This window comes from Ambystoma mexicanum, chromosome 4p (assembly GCF_040938575.1).
Source record: "Ambystoma mexicanum isolate Mex_15411 chromosome 4p, UKY_AmexF1_1, whole genome shotgun sequence".
Lineage (NCBI taxonomy): Eukaryota > Metazoa > Chordata > Amphibia > Caudata > Ambystomatidae > Ambystoma > Ambystoma mexicanum.
The window spans coordinates 221,193,430-221,214,752 of NC_090927.1; the positions used below are offsets into that span (position 1 = coordinate 221,193,430).

The 21,323-nt window shown below is 46.1% G+C and overlaps 1 protein-coding gene across 1 annotated transcript in view; it reads right to left on the reverse strand.

Moving 5' to 3' along the window:
* Positions 1 to 318: 318 nt before the first annotated feature.
* The window catches only part of CTSB (cathepsin B), a 116,644-nt gene continuing 95,639 nt past the window's right edge, over positions 319 to 21,323 (reverse strand). The window contains exons 9-10 of the mRNA XM_069605737.1: positions 8,982 to 9,110; positions 319 to 1,130 (exon numbers count right to left, since the gene is read on the reverse strand). Of these exons, the coding sequence (XP_069461838.1) occupies positions 1,045 to 1,130; positions 8,982 to 9,110 (215 nt within the window). The 3' untranslated portion in view covers positions 319 to 1,044. The remainder of the gene's footprint in view (positions 1,131 to 8,981; positions 9,111 to 21,323) is intronic.

Below are 21,323 nucleotides of genomic sequence, written 5' to 3' on the forward strand. Positions count from 1 at the left end.
ATCTTCTCCACAGATCTCACATCCCAGGTTTCTCTGCCAAACCCACTGAAAGTAGACTGACATAAAGGAAGCCAGCATTGGCCACATCGCCTCTTTCCATTTCCCACCAATGCCCCCACCCCTCTCCACAGAGCCACGCACACCAACAGTTGCAAAGGACACTCTGCAAGACCACATTATATAAATTACACACAAATATGCGTGGGCAATACCAGAGTGATTAGAGCTGCTGCCTCCCACCACTCTTTCCATACAGCCATTTGTATTGCCTTGCAAACTTGCACGCCCACAGCATGAACAAAGGAAAACAAACGCAGCAACATTTTAAACTTTAATTCTAAGCAGAAAATCAATGGCAACATGGTACAACTGCTGTCTCAACTTCTCACAAGAACATGTTTCGAATGAAGACATATTCCCACCTCAAACATGATTGTCAGTTAACAGGTTACTGGTTTAAAAACTGAATTAAAACAGCTTTAAAAAAAAAGGGAAATGAATGCATTTATATCCCCAATTTAAAATGTGTGCAATGATCCTTTATGTGCATTTAATACAAAATGTCAGATGGCCACTATTGACAACCTGTTCACGTTGGACTGCCAATACATTTTGGCAATTAAACTAAGCAAACATTCCTTACAAGTGGCGCGAAAGTGGTTTGCAGAACACCCTTAATGGCTCATTTTGGAAGCAGCAGTACAAGACAACCCTGTGTTAAATCACTTTGGAAGACTAGCCGCTGGAGTGTGAAACTGCTCTGTAGTTAACAATGGTGGCTGCCTAGGACAAACAAATGAATTCACAATTCGTGGGTCAAGAGAAGGTGGCATTTTCCTGGAGCATCTTCCCCTCAAAGCTCAGGACCAGCGAATATTTGCTTTAAATGTTTTAAAAACCAAACCATGGATAAGATTTTAATCCAAGTAAGGATTCGAGATAATTAAAAACGGAAGAACCTAAAAAACAGGTCAACATTTGTTTCAAGCTCAAAGATCATTAATCCACTGTTAGATTTGGGTTGCCAGCAGCCAATGTGCAACATCAATACAACCCATCTTTGGGTATTCCGGCCACCACTTCAGATTCTATTCCGCAGTGATCTTCTCCCCGAACAATCTTGAAATAACCTTGAGAAAAATATGCATGTTATTCACCAGGCTACTGTAAAGGAAACATTAATGCCAGTAGTTAAGGTTAGCATTCAAGCAATCCACTGCTGGAAGTAACAGGCTTTATAACTGCCAGTTCCAAAAAACAAGTGGGGGTTGGGGCGTGGGGGGGCAAGAGAGGGAGATGGAGTATTAGAAGAAACACTGAAAACGAAATGTTTGGACTTCTGTTGCAACATTAGAACATGGATTACAGGTCAGCAAAATAACATGCACACAATCCTGTACATTAGATTATCTAGAATGAGTTCCCAATACATGCAACGCTGAACATTAATATCTTTGCTCGCTACGGCAGATTCCAAATAAGCGATGCCATCACCCAGAGAGGAAGGGTTGGCGTCAGAGCCTACCCTTCTTGGTTGCTTATATAGGACTGGGCCTCCAGGAAATCTGCAAATAGATTTACACGTTGGTTTGCATGACCAAGTTTGAAGCTACAAGGGGAGCAGACGTCACATTCAAAAAAATCTGTAGTGAATAGTGGGGGTGGGGGTGTTGGGGTTGGGGAGCGCCAGGTGAATGGTCCTAGTCATGGCTATACAAAGCCAGGGCATCTCAAAATACTTTAAAAAGCCCAGTTAATTCTGACCTCTTTTGGGAAGAATTTTCAGTTTGTGCCAATTCCCTATAACCTCAGAGAACCCCCCCACTGTCGTCCCCCCCTCCAACCCAATCCCTTTGCTGGAATCTGGGACCTTTTTGATTTTAACCTCCTGAGGGAGTGGGCCTTTTTCCACCCACTCATACCTTTTCCCTCTAAGATTGTGTGTTCCTTATGTTTTAATGGAGTCTGATAAACTCCATAGGCACCTGCTTTTATATTAGTGACACAGCACCCTTTGTGCAGTGCCGCTGAGGAGTCCCTTGGACTCCTTAAATACATTTTCTTGTAACATTTGTCTTACCCTGTCCAGTACATAACACCTTTTGTGGAGTGCTGGGGGTTTACCTAGTAACTCCTTATCCTTTTGTTTCACTAACTTGAATGGTTGGTGGGAGGTTTCTTTTTACTCTTCTGTGCCATGCATCCGCAGGCACCCACGGCCCGTCTTTTTTACCATTTCTCGTTTAGAACAGGTTTGAGTCCATTGTGTTTTGCCTTTGGTGAGTTTCAGCCCCGAAGTCCGCCCAGGTTCCAGTGTGTCTGGGAAGGCAGAAAGTGAGGGAAGGAGCCTGAAAAATTCACAGACCTTTGTAGGCATGTCTGGCCGAAACCAGTTCCAACTGGGCTGGTGGCAGTCCTAGAAGACGACCAACCCCCCCCCCCCTTTGTGCGAAATTTCATTCACAGAACTAAGCTGTCAATCCCACATAAGCCAAGGGTTTTGGGACTACAGGTAGAGTAGACCACTGGAACATCAAATCCGAAGAAGACTCCTACACAAGCAGCACCTTTCAGGACTGCCACAGCACCAGTGAAGCCTTGCAGCTGTGCTGACCCACTCCCACACGCCCCCCCAATCCACAGGGAAGCGCCGCCAAGGATGATTTCCTCCCTTAGGTTGGTGGCTCAGCTAGCCTCAAGAGTGGCTTCGTTCTGGGTCAACCTCCAGTCGCTCTGACTTTTCCGGGCTGCAATTTCCCCAATACCTGGTGTACCTGGACCACCGACAAGTGCAACATGCCCCCCCATCCCTCCCCCCGACCTCGAGCACAAATCTGGCCAAAACGTAGTGGATATCGTCAAGGGCCTCCAGAAGCAGGAATTCTTCGTCCGGAGACTGCTCACCAGAGCCCAGGACAGAGGGACCAAGGAAACTACAACCAGAGCTGTTTGTTCCTTTGGCGCCGAGAAAACCCACAAAGCAGCTGAAACTAGTGGAATCCATTTCTGCAGAGTCCCCTCTCGAGAGCCGCAGCAAAAGCCCACCAGACGTCCTTCCTTTTGTCACCAAGACCAAAGTGCAGGAACAAGGGTCTGCATCAAGAAGGAAGCCAGCTGCAACATCTGCTTCAATTCTAAGCTACTGTGGGGCTTTGGGTTTAACCACCTTTAGCCAACTCGAGTGCTTCCTAGATTGGAGAGTGCACCTTTATCTTTTTGCATTACTGCAATTCACTTGTGCAGGCCTAGCATTTTGTGCACATCAATTAGGCTCTATTGTGTTCCTGGATGATTTTTCTTCAATTATCTGACTGTTCAACTAACATTTTCTAAGAAGACTGCATCAGAACTAGAACTGTCATATTGACGTTGGCTGTCCTGGCTACCTAAAGGCATCCCTTCTGAACCCTACTGGCTTTGGCAGTGCGTGTTCCTTACAGGTTTTAATTGTTTTACACTATTATTGCTGGGATAAAAGAGGACTATTGTTACAGTGCTCTATTCTACTCTATGCACTTCTGCCCTCCAAACTCAATATGGTAAACCTTAGTTGCTACTACTGACCTTAACCGATGTCACTCTGCGTGCTGGAAGTTTAGTTACAAAAATAATTTACTTACCTGCATTATTATTACTTGAATAACAATTCTGAAATAAATTCTGCTTGCTGTTACTATTAGTTGATGCATACCCTAGTGAGATTAATTTTCTTTGTGTAATAAAATGTATAATAACCTTTAATATTTGTAAAGGTCTACTTGTTTATTTGGTAATGCGCACCAAACCCTTTAGGCAGCTGGGCGCATCAGTTACAAGGATACTTGAAGCTTAACAGAATACAGATAGTTACATGAAGTAATACACACATGTATTACATACAGTTTGGAGGGGTACAATCAGGGTTACATTGATAGGAAAAGATGGCAATGGCCACCTATGAGCTCACATGTTAGTGCAGGAGTCACCGGTCTAGATGGTGAGCAATATCTAGAAGTCGTTAGTTTGCAGCCAGTTCAACAAGTTCTGTCTAAAGCTAGAGTATGGTTGTTCCATTCTGATGGAAGTGGGCAGGACATTCCGGGAAGTAGCCACTTTGACAGGGAAGCTGGTTCTGCCAGCTTTGGAGAGTCTAAATCTAGGAATTTCTAGACAAAAGTGGGTGGAGGCCTTAGTGCGATGCGTTAGGATTTTTTTGGTAAGCCTGGCAGAGAGGGGGGAGCAGCGTGGTTGAGGCCTGCCATTTGAGTAGTATCCGGTTGCTGATTTTTAACCAGTGCTGGTCTCTTCTGGAATTGGAGATATGCTCTCTGCGTGGTATATTTAGAGCAGCTCTTAGAGCGTTACTTTGTAATATTTGAAGTATTTTTGTTAGCGCCAGCATACAAAGCATTGCAATAGTCTAGTTTAGACATTATTAATGCATTGGTGAGTGATGCAGCTGGCTTTAGATAGAAAGGGTCTGCAGGCCCCAATTAATTTACAAGTATAAGCTGTAGATGAAGCCACAGAGCTGACTTGTTTTTAGTGATCGTGTAGAATCCAAGTAAAAACCTAATGTTTTTATCTGAGTAACTACTTTAATTAGGTTACCATCAATGGTAAATTCATGGTAATTGGGGCTATGTTTTTTTAGGTTGGAGTCGGAGCCCAGGATCAGGATCTCAGTTTTGTCGTCATTCAGACAGAGTCCATCCATGCCTGAATGAAGAGGTATATCTTGTTTACCAGAGCCGTGTCTTCAACAAAGTTGCCTGAGTGGGGAATGAGGATCCGAGTATCGTCAGCATAATTTGCGTATGTGACACCCAGTCGGTCAAGTCTGTCAAAGAGTGGCTTAGTAAAGATGGTATACATTGTCGGTGAGATGCATGAACCTTGTGGAACACCACAGGTAATTTTGATTGGGTCGGCTGACGGATCATTCAGTTGGCTAGGAAGGATTGAACCCAGGCTATGGCATCACTCGAGAAGTGTGCAGCAGAGGCTAGGTTTGCATAACACTGCGTGATCCACCAGGTCAAAGGCTGCAGAAAGGTCGAGGAGGAGTAGCATAACTGCTTTACCATTATCCTTCAACTTGTCGATTTGTGTCTTTAGATCAATTAACACTGTTTCAGTCCCATGTTGGGGTCTGAAACCATATTGGTGTGAGCCTAAAGTTTGGTCTCCAGAAAAGTTTGTATTTGGCAGAAGCTACTCTAATTGAGGAGAAATGTGACAATGGTGATGGGTCTGTAATTGGTGGGGATGGACGGGTTAACTGTCTGTTTAAGAAGTGGTAGTACGCATGATTCTTTGAGGTTAATTGGGACCGTACTTGAGTTAAAGGAAGCATTGATAAGCTTAGAGATGAAGTGTGCTAACGCTCTAGCTGTATCCTTAATTATTTGTGCTGGGCAACTGTCGCCCTGGAAGTTGGAAGGTTTCAAGGAGTACAACCTTTTCAGTTTCCAATATGAAGATATTGGTGAATCTAAAAAAGGTGTATTCGAGACCGGTGTCGTGGTAGGAGGGATGCGGTGCATCTCAGTGGAGCACAAGGAGGCTTTTTTGACAGCTATTTTAGTCTGCAGCGTGGCTATTTTATTGGATAGAGCGTTTTGGATGCTGGTGCACCATTGTTTATTTTTGAGGACATCTTTAGGTGCAGTAGGGTTTTCGATTTCACAAAGGATCGTAAAGAGCGCCTTGGTGTTTGAGTTCGCTTGGAGATTTTCATTGTACGCATTTCTTTTGGTGAGGATTATTTCCTTTTCATACATATTGGCGAAATTGGTTAAAATTGTTTTATTCTCAGCTGTTGGGAGTGTAGCCAGATAGCTTGAAGCTTCCTCTTTTGGAGTCTTAATTCTTTAAACTTGGGCGTAAACCATGTATTAAAATGGGATTTTTGTTTGCTTTTGCAAAGTTTGGTTGGCGCAATTTTATCAAGAGCCTTTGTCATAGTATCATTAAAAGGTGGCTACTAGTGTTTTTGGGTTAGGGTTATTAGCTATTGACGAGAGTGTAGATAGGAGGAGAGGGAGTAGTTTTTCCGCAGGGATATCGTTTTTTACTGGTCGGGAGTGGTGGTGCCATTTCAATGTTTTTCTGTTTTTGGGGCTCTATGGCGGTCAAGAAGTGGATTAGGAAGTGGTCAGTCCAAGGTTAGGGTGTTAGTTTAGCGATGGTAATGGCACAATTTAGATTAGCAACCCAATCTAGGGTTCACCCTTATGTGCGTTGGAGTGAGGACTTTTTGGATCATGCCATGTTCAGTCAGAATGGTTTCAATGTACTGGGCGTGTTTTCAACTTGGGCTTTAATGACCCCAAGGACAATCTCCCAGCAGTAGGAGCTGTGAGGTGTCTTTGAAGACCTTTCCAGCCTCCTTACCAATAATATTAAAGATGCCATGGGCCAGAAGGTCTGTATATTAGGAAGATAGATAAAGTGCTATTATCTGAGATCGGGAATTGGCACAGAGTAGCTCACAGGATTTGAATTCAGAAGGTGTGGTCAATCTTAATGCTAGTTTAGTTTTGGCTACAATGGCAAGGCCGCCCCCTCTGGCATTAGGTCTGTCAACTCTAAGGCTTTGGTAGTGCTCTGGTATGGCTAACATGAGGGCTGGGCCCGTTGCGTCATGAGCCAAGATTCGATCACAGCTAAGATGTCTAGATCATTCATAGAGTGTATGTCTGCAATTTCTGTGGAGTGCGCCATGAGGGATCTGGCATTGATTATGGCTCCTGTGATATTTGTTGCTTTATTGTACCCTGGGGTAGAGGAGGGACTTTGTTTATGGTGGTTGGATATGGGATGAGTTCTGTGCACAGTTTTTGCGGGTGGTGTGGGTAGATACAGGACAGTGGCTTTGGTGTTGTGCCAGATGTCGGAATCTTTGGGGCCGAGGGCGTTAGTTCTAGGTTCATAGATCCAGGGTAGTCTTGCTCGGAGTTTAGTATTCTCCTGTAGGGTTCGGGGTCTGAGGTTAATACAGGCCATTATTGTGAGAGTGCAGAGAAGGGTAGATTGTAAAGACATTAGTAGAGTCCTTGAAGTGGGCATGGTTGGGTATGGCTAAATGGTTAATTCGTCTGCTAGGGCGAGTACAGCCTAGGCAGGCGGGGCGGTAACGGGCGGGGCAGGTGGCTATGCTAGCTAAGGCGGCCAGTTAAGTCTAAACAATGGGCTGTAAGGTAGGAGAATAGGCAGCTTCAGTTCATAGTATGTGACAATATATGCTAGCAGATGGGCAGAGTCTATGCTAACAAGGGTGCATTCAATTCACAAACAGGCAAAATGTGCTCGCAGAGGTAGGCATGTTCAGTTCAGAGACCAGGCGATGTGAACTGACGAAGTGGGTAAGAACAAGTGGTCAAAGGCAGAATAAGCAGATGTTGCAGTAAAGTCAATTAAAATAGGCAACTATGCTGCAAGTAGTTTTTTGCTTTGGGTAGTTAGGAATTGCTTACGCCTGCCTGTGCCCCGTGATAGGCTATAATCAGGAGGCTGGCCAATGGGGAATTGCAGTGATTTTCTGCACACGGGACATGTGAAATGACTCAGGCGGCCATCTTGGAATAGGCAAGCCTCACGGTTTTCAGACAAAAGGCAACTTGTGCAATTGTGTGGCGGCGAGGGGACAAAGCATGAAATATGCTGGATGGCTGCAGAAGAGCCATTGGGTCGCTCGTGGCACGAAGACTGGAGGCAGTTATAAGCCCACAAGCTTAACTTGACGAATCCAGACATCTGATGTGGTGGGTGAGCTGCTCCTGCAGCCCACGGTGTAGCAGAGCTCCTGCTCCTGGGGGACACGGGCACGAAGATGGAGGGCTCAGTCAGGGAGCCTTCTTCATGTGCCTTGGTTGGGGGCCGGTCTCCAATTTCATAGTACTGCTCTAACAGTACCCCAAATAAGATAAGCCTGTCTGCTCAGCCACTCTTAAACGTTTGGCCACTTATGCCAAACAGAAAAGTTTTGTAAAGTCCCAGACCAGTTGGATCCTACAAAATCTTACCCAACACTCTGGTGCCCTTATGCAGAGGGGAACAAGAGATATAACTATTCGGGTGCACCCTAACTGCTAAGCCAAAATATAGCAAATGCATGATCTGGCATCCTTGATAACCCAATAATGCTGGATAAACAAATATGCTGGGTAACGGGGGGGGGGGGGGGGGTCGAGTAGCAGAGCCAAATAGCAATAAAAAATGCATTGCAGATGGTCCCTTAGCACCAGCGGTATGGAGCACTCCCTCAAGCCCTATAGCACCCATTCTTGTGCGCCAAAAGAAATAAATATTAGTGCCCACCCAGGTATGTTGATGAGGGAGAGCTGCAAGGAATAGGGAGGGTAGACCCTATAATCAGGATGAGGGGACAAAACCTGAAAGCCTTAATTGGGGAGAATATATAGCAGGTACTAGGAGAGAAGACTAAGCCCTTGCTCCTAGTCAGACCTGCTTTCTCCTTTTCCTTCCCACACCACCATATTTAAATCCCCTACACTCTTCCCTTTCTCATCCTGTACTTTGCAGGAGCCTGCAGATGGGACAGAGCACTACAAAAAGCCCCGAAATAATGCAGTGCATTGAAAGTCATATTTTTAGTGTCACGGAGTAGCTGCAAGTGAGAAAGCTTTCAAGACTACACTTTTACAAATCCTAAACTGGAAACATGCACATTCTGAATGCAAACAAATACAAGCATCACCGACAATTGTATCTTCGGACCACAGCTACCATGCTGTGAATCAAAGTTATGACAAGCGCTTCTACAATTCTAGGAGAAACAAAAGTGGTATGTTTTCCCCCCCCAGGGAAAGAGAAACGCAAGGGAGAAAGGGGTGGGGGACAAATCCTTCCAAAGGTGAATGCAACTGAGACTAGGGTGATTGATTGAACCATTGACAAGCGGCAAATGAAATATCCACAAGCTTCAAATACATTTTGAAGGACCAAGTCTTTAAGGTACGGCAAAATAGGTTTCTTACCATTTTCACCCCAGTCAGTGTTCCAGGAATTTGCAACAAGCCAAAACTTTGTTCCATCTTGCACGCCCCATCCAAGAATTCTAATAGCATGGCCTCCAACCTCTTCACCAGTGACGTGGCGGTACACACCTATGGAGAAAGTCAATCTAGTATTAGTCTCCAGCAAACAATGCCATGGCAGCAGGCAGAGCACATGTCCCTGTCTCTGTCTCTGTATAACTATATATGCCCTCAAAGCCCCAGATGAAGCCCATCGGACAGCTCCCCAACTAAATATATTCATAGTGTACACACTCCGGTCTGAAGTGTGCAGGATGTATGGTCTTGGGAGGATAGCTCAGGGGGAACGTGCTCGACTTGGAAGCAAGACAACACAGAGCAACACATGCTCGATTCCTGGGTCCACGCTTAGAAACCCCTGGGTATTAAGCACGTTAAATATGTGCCAGACCGCTCCACATGCCCAATCCTCAAGAACCTAGAGTCCATATGAAAAGGCCTTACCCTAAAGCCAAAATGGACTAAACATCTCAGAGCCAAGCATGATACATGGGCGTGGTGGGCATAAGGAGGGCAATTAAAATGTATTTTAGTGGAAAAGGAAATATACTCATTCTGAAGCAACATCGGATTAATTTGAAGAATACCCCCACCACAGTAAAAATGAACGCACATGTTACCATGGATTTTTTTTGCAAACTTTCTGCAAAAATAAATGTCAAGCTTTCCTGGCATTCTTCTTTCAGTAGAAAGAAGATCTCCTTATCCTAGTATGAAATACATGGCATCCATCCTAGTTGGTGTGTGAATCCACACTCCAACAGCAATAAGAGTTTCAGGTGGGCTCCCTCTATTTGTTCCCATTTCATGCAGGCTGACCTCAGTCCGAGGAATACTGTAAAAGCACATCTTTGCTGTGGACGGGAGTTAATGCAGGGTTGCCAGACATTTAGTCGAAAAAAATTCGTCGACAGGCCATTTGGTCGAAAACCAAAATGCCCCCCCCCCCTCCCAACCCCCCTTTTTTTTCTAAAAAACCTTTCCCCCCCCTAAACTACAACCTAAAAAAAAAAAAAAAAAATTATATATATATATAAAAAATTAATTCGACCATTTGGTTTTCGCCCAAATTACGTCGACCAAATGTCTTTCGACGAAATGTCCGGACACCTTAATGCAGACCGCTCCCTTTTGTTCCTTACAAAGACGTGTAGAAAGGATTATGCCAGGTGTTGCTCTGCTTTCAATCCGGTCAATATCTGGAAGGCAGATATGCACATATACTCCTAGAACACAAAGTAGCTGGAAGGCAAGTTTTCCGGCCGTGCCATGTGCTTAATGCAGAGAGGATCACTAGTAGCTTCAGAAGTGTGTCCATGCTCCAACGTTCTACAAGCAGATCGCAAAAGCATGGCTGGACAGAAGACCCACTGGGTTAGCCTATAGCACCATACTAAAGTCCCTGCAGTGAAAAAGGCCTGAAGAAAGACGTGGAGAATTAGATCAGTAGCCTTGCGTGCTTGACAAAAGCAATAAATCCTTGTTAGGACAGTTTTTCTGAAGTTTGTTTATTTATAATGCGCATCATAACCTTGGGGGTAACAGGGCGCAATAGTTACAAGTATATGCAAAGCTTGGTTGCACAAGAAATATACAGATTACATACAAATACAAGGTATATACAGATTAGATACGAATAGGGATTACAAGGGTGTAAATAGAGATGTGTTTTTCAGGCAAGGTATGCATCATTAGAATACACAGGCAATTCCCAAGTGGGTATATACAAATAGAGTCTGGTGCAGGGGTAATTGTAGAAATGCTGTCATAACAGTGAAAGTATTAGGTAAAAAGGTAGTTATCAAGGCGGAGGTTGCAGTTAGGAGTGCTGGATGTTGGATTTCAGCCATGTGATGGTGTTGGATCTGAATTTGTGGCAAGTTTGGTCTGTTCTTAGACTGGGAGGCAGCGTATTCTAGAGTTTGGCCGCTTTTACCGGGAAGCTGTTGCCTCCAATTGTGGATCGTTTATAATTTGGTACGGAGAGTCGATCTCTGTTGGCAAGTCTTACTGGTCTTGTGGACGTCTGCTTATGAAATCTTCGGCCAGGTAAATAGGTGTGGCATTGAGAGATTTGCGAGTTAGCGATAGAGTTTTTAGGATGACTATCGTGGGGTGTGAGCCAATTATTCTGCCGACTGGTTTCAGAGATGTGGTCTCTTCTAGATCCCAGTGCCACTTTAAGAGCATTGTTTTGTAGAGTTTGGATTCTTTTGATAGTAGCTTTGGACGATCCTAGATAAAGGGCATTACAGTAGTCCAGGCGTGATAGAATGAGGGCTCTGGCCAAGGTAATGCAACTGCTGTCCCAGAGGAATGGCTTGCCAGTTCGTATCAATTCGCACGTGTAGGCTGTGGATGATGCTAGGGAATTGACCGGTTTAGTGAATTACATGTTTGAGTCGAGGTAAAAGCCAATTGTTTTCACCTCGTGTTCAACTTTTATGATGTTGCCATCGATTGTGAATGAAGAGTATTTAGAGCCCAGTTTTTTAAAATTGGATGGGGTGCCCAGGATAACGAGTTCTGTTTTATCATCATTCAGGCATAGACTGTGGCCATCCATGCCTGGATGATATACACTATTCACCAAGGCCAAATCCTCTTCATAATCCCCTGAAAGCGGGAGGAGGATCTGGGTATCTGCATAGTTTTTTTAAAAAAAGTTTTACATTTTTGAACACACAAACAAAACCAAACAAACAGTGCATGTTGAACAGTTTCATTACACTTTTTAAATTCCCTAACCACTACTCCCACTACCCCACCCCCTTGCGAGTCTATCACCTCGAGTCATCAGATTCCACACCCTGTGGTTCGGTCTCCTTCTCAACAGGTTCAGTCGGGTCATCTAATGACCCAAACAGTCCAGCTATCAGTGATTTCCATGCCATCGGGGACTCATTCTCCTCCTCCTCCCCCCATTGCTGCACGCCTCTTGCCATGCTATGGTTTCGGCTTCTGCCCATTTTTGCAAGTCTTTCCACCACACCTCTATCCTCGGCACATGGCATGACTTCCATCCCATGGCAATCCTTCTCTTTGCAAGCACATAAGCCAGGTCCCTTAGTTTGCTTACATGCCTGAGTTTCCGTGGTCTGGGGGAACCCCCCCCCCCAGGAGGCCCATACTGTGTCCACTACTATCTTGACCCCCTCTTCCTTCTAGTTTCTCTTTTACACCCCTCCAGAACCTCTCTATGATCGGGCAAGACCAAAACATATGCACCATGCCTGCGTTCTCTTCGTCGCACTTGGGGCATGCTTGCCGACCTGCATTCTCGAACCTCGATACACTCCAAGGCGTCATATAAGCCCTGTGCGTTATGTAAAGTTGTATCTGTTTCAGTCTCGCGTTTCTAGACACCTTCTTATGATACCTTTGCACCCGTTCTCACATCCCATCCCCCATTTGGGCCCCAACCTCAGTTTCCCAGTCCAATCTCAGCTGCGCAACCTCCTTCCCCAGTTTAGACATCAACATCTCGTACAGTCTGGAGACCTCATGGCCCCCCTCAGCTATATCATATATAACCTCTATGGTGGCGTCCAGTTCTTCCTCCAACACAGTTTCGGGCCACATTCTCTTAATCCTCTGTACCATTCTGTGGTACGTGATGTACTGGCCTTCGTGCAACCCAGCCTCCTCCCGCAGCCCCTCAAAAGGTAACACAAGAGCCCCCCTGCCAAATATCCCCCATCGTTGCCACCCCAGCCAGCTCCCAGTGGGTCCGGAGTATCAGTCGCAGCCGAGCGTCTACCCCCGTCAATACCACCAATGGCATCTGCGGCGAGCATGGGGACGGGTTCCCCTTCAATTGGCATGCCCTGCGCCACACCTTCCACCCCAGCAGCATCATTTTAGGGCGCCCCACCATCTCCGCCCTGGGTGCCCACATAACTTCTTTCAAATAAAAGGGTGCACAGTCCTGCCCAAACAGCCTGAGGTCTCTTCATCAGATAGCCATTTGGCAACATATTGCAACTAGGTTACCACATAGTACGCCTCGTAATTGGGCAGCTTTATACCCCCTTTGTCATGGAAGTTCTGGAGCTTCCACAACGCCACTCTGTTTCGCGTGCCATGCCACAGAAAGTCCCTACACATTCTATTCAGTTTGGCAAAAAACCCTTTAGGAATCAGATACGGAATATTTCCGAAGTAATGTAGGAGCCTTGGCAGGACCACCATCTTTAGCATCGATGGCAGCTTCGCCCAAAACCGCATGCATTTCTCAATTTTTTGGATTGCCACCTCTGTATTACACCTATGCTCCTCCCCCACGGTGTGATATACATCTATCCCCAGGTACCGAAAAGTACTAACCGCCCACGGTACCTGTAAGACCGGTAGCCTCTCCGCTGGGGGTATCTGCATAGTTAGTGTAGGTAATACCAAGATGATCCAGATCATCCAAGAGGGGCTTAGTGAAGATATTGTAGAGTGTAGGCGAGACGCATGAACCCTGGGGCACACCGCAGGTGATAGAACAATTAGGGTCTTCTCGCCGCTAGCAGCTACAAACCCTATACCTGCCGTTTAGGAATTATCTTAACCAGATAATAGATTTGTCAGAGAAATTTGCTGCTGTATTTAGATGGTTGCAAAGCATATTGTGGTCGACTAGATCAAACGCAGCTGAGAGATCTAGGAGGAGGAGTAGTGCTGGCTTACCACTGTCTTTGAGCTCATCGATATGGGTCTTTAGATCGAGGAGGGCCATTTCTGTGCCATGCTGGGGACGGAAACCCGATTGTCTGGCTCCTAGCAAGTGGTGTTCCAAGTGTTTTTGAATTTGAGTATACGCTACCTTATCCAGGATTTTCAAAAGGAAGGGCACAGTAGTAATGGGTCTGTAATTGGTTGGGGTCGATGGGTCAAGTCTTTTTTTTAAAAGGGGGAGTACCCATGAATGTTTTATGTTAGTGGGAATGATGCCAGTAGCGAATGTCGCATTAATTAGTTAGGTGATGAATGGGGATAGGTCGCGGGCAGCGTCCTTGATGAGCTGCGCAGAGCAAAGGTCCCCCTGACAGTTCGAAGGTTTGAGGGACAGAATAATTTGTTCCACTTCAAGAGTAGATACCAGCCAATTGCTTAGCAAAACCATTAACTGAGACAGTACAAGACTACACTCTTTGTATAAGGCATCACCTGAGTATATGGTAGCGTACAGCCAGGCTTGTTACATCCCTCTGTGCATTTCCACCAATTCCATCTATTCACACGGTTCATACGCCGCACACCACCCGCAGTATGGAGGAGACCGGAACCGCCCGCAGCGGTCTAGTGTTTTTGCTCTCTGGTGCTGAGCCAGTAGCCACGTCCCTGGCTTCCGGAATCGTACATTCAGTCTTCCGGGAGTCGGCTCGTCGCGTTACTACTCACTCCAGAGTTTCGCCACGCTACCTAGGCTTCTCATTTCCTGGCACTTTTGTTACTCCTTATCTTGTTGTTCAACCCCTTATCCTACGCATTTATTCTTATTCTGTTTGCTCAGGTACGCCCACACAAGCCCGCACCCTACGAGGCATTCGGATCTGCCTCCATAATTCTCCAAGGATCGTTTTCGCCAGGTGTGTACACACACCTCTTTTCTATTAGATCAGTCAGTCAGCGTGTTAACTGTTTATCGCGTATCACTGACATCTGTAACTCTTAATAGGCATCGGCCGCAGGGGATTCCTACGGTCATTTCGACTGTTCCGGTCAGAGTGTTTTCACCCAAAGCCTACAGGATAGCTATTGTCCGGTAAGGACAGGCAAAGACTGATTCCCTATAACAGCGCTTCTACTCTATTGAATCAACACGATCTTAACTCACTTTGCCTTCTGTCAGTTTCTCTGGACTAGTTTACCAGCTCATTCTCCAGGGGAACTTCGGTCTGTCAGACAGGGATCAGGAACACATCCTTAAGTGTAGGGTAAGCTCTATCCTTTAAACCTGTTTGATTCTTACCCCCCTTCATGTTTCCTTTCCTTTTTGTGGTAACTTTCAATCACTCATTTCTGTATTTGTTAGAATTCCTCGCAAGAAGACATACACCAGCTGATGTCACCCCTGTCTCCGTCTCCCTCTAGGAGGGAGAAAGGGCTGTAGAATCAGTACAAAGAAATTCAATATGGTCTAAAGAAACACTGATCCACTATGCATTTTAAAAATAAATGATTAAATACAAGTAGGCTGTTGGGGAGAATTCTCAGAAATGTGTCAATTCCCTTCTACTTAGAGACCCCCAGCTCTTCTGGTGGACTTTAGGACTTAATTTTGAGCCTAAGAGAGACCTTTTTCCCCCCACTCTCTCCTGCATTTGTGTTTGATTTGAGTTTTGGAGTCTGACAAACTCCATAGGCATGCTCTTTTTACATTGACACAGCACAATCAGTGCAGTGGCACAGGGAAGTCTCAGATTTCCCAAAGGTTTAAATACCTTCTCTTGGATAACCGTTTCCAAGAGCAGTGAAGTAAAATTGACTACTTACATTTGTAACTTTCTAGAACCAGCACACACACCATCTTACAATAGGGTGCTGGAGGGTTTACTTAGTATCCCCTTTGTCTAGTTTCTCATTTTTAGGTTACCCTTTCAAATATTAATGGCTGGTGGCAGTGGTTTACTTTTCCCTACCACTGTATGCGTTTATCGTGGCTGCGTTCTCAGCCACAGTAAGGCACCCATCGGTGTCCATTTTGTCAAAATGGATGGTCTTTTTTTTCACAATTTCTTTTTGGAAAGGTCCTTGAGATTTACTCTGCACGCCAAACCACATTTGGTCCCTTTGTTTTGTCTTCAGCGGGATTCACTGGTGTAGCCCACCTCTGGCTCCATCGTGTTTGGCAGGGCAGGAAGCAAGAGGATCCCATAACTCTGTGCTTAGTCTCCTTGGTTACAGGAATGCACCCAAAGGTGATTGGCCGGCTCGCTGTCCTTGGAGGACAGCCACCCTGCTGTCCGACAGCGAGGCTGCGAATGAATGGGAGAGACAGGCGAGGTCTTTTGCAAGGAAATAAGTCGACCACCGGACGAAGGAATCCGAAGAAGAACTTTGAAGAGAAGCTTGCTGCAACTAATGGACCGTTGGTTTGCCCGGTGAACCCCTGCTGAAGCTCCGAATTCGCCTAGACTAGAGAAGCCCTGCAAAGGATCAATTCTCCCCTTGGGTTGGTGGGACCAATCGACTCCAAAGTGAACTTGCCTGGACATCCTCTAAACTGGCTGTACTTCCACAGCTACTGGAACCGAAGTGCCAGGGAGAAGAACACCAGATTGGGTGCATCACGTTTAAGTCGGACCCGAGCTCTAGGAAGATCCTCCTCCGGACTCCCAGGAAGCAGGACAGACCAAGCCTGAACCACAACAGAGTACTGGACCCCAGATGAGAGGAAAGTCCAAAGTGGTAGCCAAGAACCACAGTGGTGCTACTTGCTGAGACGCGAGGAGTGCCACCAAATTGAAGTTTGCCCTTTGCTGCTGCCGACCATCCCATTGCAGTGCAGGAGTCCCCAGAAGTCCTCCATCTTGTCCAAGACTAAGGACCAGGAACAACAGGATCTGCAGAGCTGCACATTAACAGAAGCCAGCTGAAACCATTTCTTCGAACCAAAGGTACTGCAAAACTAAGGGGACTTAACTCTTGTTGTAGCCTTACTTTTTCTCAGGGAGACTGGTCTTTGTTGCTTCTGTACAGTTGCTTGCAGCTTTAACCCTCACAAGCCTCCCAACTCGGGGCCCTACATTAATTCTACTTTTTCTAACATTGTGCAAGACTTTTGCTCAATTAACTTTGGCTGGCCTGGCTCCCTGAATAACTTCTTTCCTCCGTTTTACCTTCCTTCCAGGAAAGGGTTAACTTACTTTGCATTGGGGGTTCAAAAGTACTTACATGCTTCAGAATATTTGGTTTTATTCTAATATCCCCTTTGACACCCATCTCAGTATTGCTCTTAAATGTGCCAGTGATATATAAATGTCCGCAGTGTCCTTGTTATTCAAGTCACCCCGTGGGTGTAGGAAGTGTCTATGCCATCCCAAATGGGTATTTGCTGATTTAGAGAAAGTGTATTTTGGAGTGCATTTGTGTGTTACTTATATGTTGCCCATTCTGAAGAAGGCTTCAAACTGACTTAAAAAAAAAATTAATAATTGTTTAATCAAGAAACCTTGAGTGGAAGTGAATCTCTAAAAACCCTACTGCTCACTTTGACTCCGGTTGAGATAAGCCTGGCTGCTCAGCCACACTACCAACCTGTGTAGTACAGACTTAGGTTGGGTTCCTATTGTCAAGTGGTCAAGGTTGCTGCAGTCTCTCAAAGGGTACTGCACCAAATCTTGCCTAACAAAGATGAAGCCGGACGCACAGCTGCAAACCTTGTTTCCTGATCCTTGGTTGTGGTGACAAGGAGGGGGGGGGGGGGGGGGGGGGGGGGGATCAGTTGGATGGGCTACGGACTCGCCAGAAAATAATTCCTGGCACTCCCGTGTTGGTGTGTGGTTTTGCTGCCTTTTTCTCAGCACCAGGAGCAAACGATCACAGCCGGTTAGAATCTGCTTTTCCCTGTCCTACACTCTGATGAGGGGACTCAGGAGAGGATTTGTGCTTCTGGGGTTCCACACGGATGCCACCAAAGTTCTAGTGAGATTCGCAACCGCAGGATGATGCACTGCAAGGTGGTCGATGTACCCCGGGTATTTGGATTCTGCAGCCAGGGAAGGACGCAGGACATCAGTGTAGGCAAGGTTTGTATGCAGTACCCTTTGGGACCACTACACACAACTATGACTAGTTGTAAGCAAAACCAACCTTTGGTACAAGTCTGTACTACACAGTTTTTGGCAGCTGAGCAGCCAGGCTCATCTCAAGAGGGAATGTGAGCTGTAACGACTACACAGGTCTACAATCGCAGGTGTTCAAATAAATTTATACTCAAGGTTTCTTTGTTAAATACTTATTCATTTAGTTAACTGTCAGTTATAAAACATTCATAAGGAGGCAATATAATTACACACAAATATACTTCAGTACTGTACACTAAGTTACTGTACACTCTAAGTTTGAGGCATTCAGAATACTTTGGAAGGGCAAAAAGGCATAGGATCAGAACATATTTTAGGCAGTGCAGATATTGTGAGTTCACCAGAAGAGTACATTCAATTCAATAGGCCAGGCCAAAGTCAATGGGCTAAGGTCTTGGATAGGATAAAGCAGTTCTGGTAGATAAACTTTTGCAGAGACTTTTTTTCGTTTAGGAATAGTTTGTAGCAAGAAGAATCATATGTTGGGTCACAAGCTGAATAGGCCCATGAGTTGGCAAAGTTTCAAGCACTTTCACCGCGAAGTATTCAGTCTGATTTTACAGTACCTTTTACAAGGGAAGAAAAACATGCAGCTGTGACCTCTGTTCCTGGCAGTTCCTGCAGATCTCGTTCCTGGGTCTCAGTCGTGGGGACAGGAGTTGGGACTTGGGGGGCGGGGGGGACTCCTGCACTGGTCAAAAAGCTGGCCACTTGCAAATCAATTCCGGTAGCTGTAGTCAAGCACACAAGCTGGTGTTCCTCTCCCTGGTTATTCGGTTTCCTGCAGCACTCTGAGGAAAATACAACCAGCACCGAGAATGGTATCCAGGTGGCTTAGTTTCGAGTTGCTTGGTCCCACCACCTCAAAGGGAAAGGTCGTCCTTGCAGGGCTTCTGTCGCGATGAACTCAGCGATTCGGACCTGCAGCAGGGCTTCACCGGGCAAACCAACGGTCCAGGAGTTGCAACAGTCGCCCTCTTCAAGCTCGTCTTGGTTCTTTCGTTCCATTGGTCGCCTGCCTTCCAAGCCAAGGGACTGGCCTTTAATTCAGTTCTCTCCCATTCATTCCAGCCTAGCTGTCACTCACCCAGCAGGGTGGCTGTCCTTTCCGGACAGTCAGCCAATCACCACACAGTGCATTTGGGTCTCCTAGGGGACTAATAAACACAGCGAGTCTGGTACATCCCTCACTTCCTGCCCACCCCAGACACTTGCCGTCAGAGACAGTCTTCAGTCTTGAAACCCGCCAAATGCAAATGAGACATGCATTACTTACCGTAAAAGCATTTCTGATGGTGGTTTCTGCTTAGATTCACATGCTGTGCATAGTCCGACATCCAGTGGTCACTGCGGAGTATTGCATCTTGTTTTTCGAAAGTCTAAAAGGGGACGTCGACATAGGTGTGTCTGTAATACTATCCCTATAGTGACGGTGTAGTGTACCCAAAATCCCTCACGCGTCGAGGTCCCTCTGTATTTTCTGACATGAGGGAGCCTTATGACCAACGTGAGCGAGTACAGAAAAAGTAATGTCCATGTTCCTTTCATCCGAGCAGGGAGGAAAGGAGGGCGCATGTGGATCTAAGCAGATACAACCATCAGAAATGCGTTTACCGTAAGAAATGCAGGTCTTCTGATGTTTGTTAATCTGCTTAGAATCACATGCTGTGCATAGACTAGCTAGCAGTACCCGAGTTGGAGGTGGGTTGTGAGAAGGAACAGTAGAGAAAAGTCTTAGTACTGCTCGTCCCACCTGGGAATCAGATCTAGAATGGGCATCTAGACAATAGTGTTTTGTAAAGGTGTGTACAGAACTCCAGGTTGCCACCTTGCAAATGGACTCAAGGGGAACATTTACAATGAATGCTATGGATGCCCCAGTGCCTCGAGTAGAGTGCTCTAGGCTTGAAGGGCAGTTCTCTTAGCAGGAGTGTAACAGTGATGCACTGGAAAATCCATCAAGATATAGTGGATTTGGAGACTGCATCTGCTCCTCTTCCTGCCGCCACTGAGACAAAGAACTGATTAGTCTTTCTCAGTGGTCTAGTTCTTTCCATATAAAACATGACCGCTCTGTACACATCAAGTGTGTGCAGGCTCTTTTCTCCAAAGTTTGATGGGTTTTGAAAGAACGTTGGTAGTTCTATATACTGGTTGACATGAAATTTTGAAATGAACTTCGGTGCAAACCTAAGGTGTGTGCTTAGAACCACCTTCTCTTTGTGAACTGTTACAAAGGGATCCAATACAGAGCACGCTTGTAGTTCACTCACTCTCCTAATGGAGGTGATAGCTATCAAGAAAGCAGTCTTAAGAGTGAGATCCTTAAGTGTTGCTTTATGCATGGGCTCGAAGGGGGAGCCCATTACCCTGGTTAGTACAACGTTCAGGTCCCATCCGGGAGCTGGGTTAGATATAGGAGGGTTACTTTCCACCATGACACCTTATGTTGCGACGTAGTGTAGGCGGAGGGTGCAGCTAGGTGAATTTTGAATTAAAGACTAAACCTGAATCCAACAAGTGAGTCAGGTATAGAACAATCTGTGTGGGAGAGCAGTCAACGGGGTTGATGCTCTTTGACTTACACCAGCTGACAAACCGTTTCCATTTTCTAGAGTAGCAGTAACGAGTGTTCGGTTTCCTTGCCTCCGAGAATGTCCATGCATCTCTTTGGGAGCTGCAAATGTCCAAATTCTATGACCTCAGGAGCCATGCCAAGTTCTGGGTCTGTGGGCATGGGTGCAGCATTTGGCCCCTGTCCTGTGACATGTTGTACGGGCTGAGACAGTGAAATTTCCATCAGATGTGGGCCTGCCAACCCTGGTTCGCTCATGGGGGCCACTAGTATGGTAACTGGTGCATCTTGTGCACCATCTTGTTGAGAAGGGGAGTCGGGGGGGGAAGAGCATAGACAAATTCCCCTGACCATGTTATCCAGAGACCGTTCCCCTTGGAGGCGTAATCTTGGCATTGGGTGTTCTACAGAGTTGCGAACAGGTTGATCTCTGGGAAGCCCCATTCTGTGAAAACGTTGGGAGACAATGTCTTCATGTAGTCGCCATTCGTACTCTGCGGGCAGAGGGAAGTCTCTGCCGAGTCTGTCGGCCAAAAGATTGAGTTCCCCTGGTTCATGTTGAGATAACATGAACATGTGTTTGAGAGCCCACTTCCAGATGTTCTGGGACAGCTTGGACAGTCCTGGAGAGTGAGTGGCCCCTTGCTTGTTCAGGTAGTACATGGCCGTGGTGCCGTCTGAGGATCAGCACAGTTTTCCCTTGTAGGTGTGTCTGGAAAGCCTTCGGTGCTTTGAAGCCCGCCAGCAGTTCCAGCAAGTTTATGTGTTTGGACGCCACACTGAGTCCAAACTCCGTGTGCAGTCTGATGGGATAGGTGAGGGGGGGGCCCCCCTTTACCCCCCCAATCCTGTGAGGGGAATGCGTCTAAGGTTAGAGTGGCTTCCCCTGCGGGGGTGGTGAATGGTTTTCCC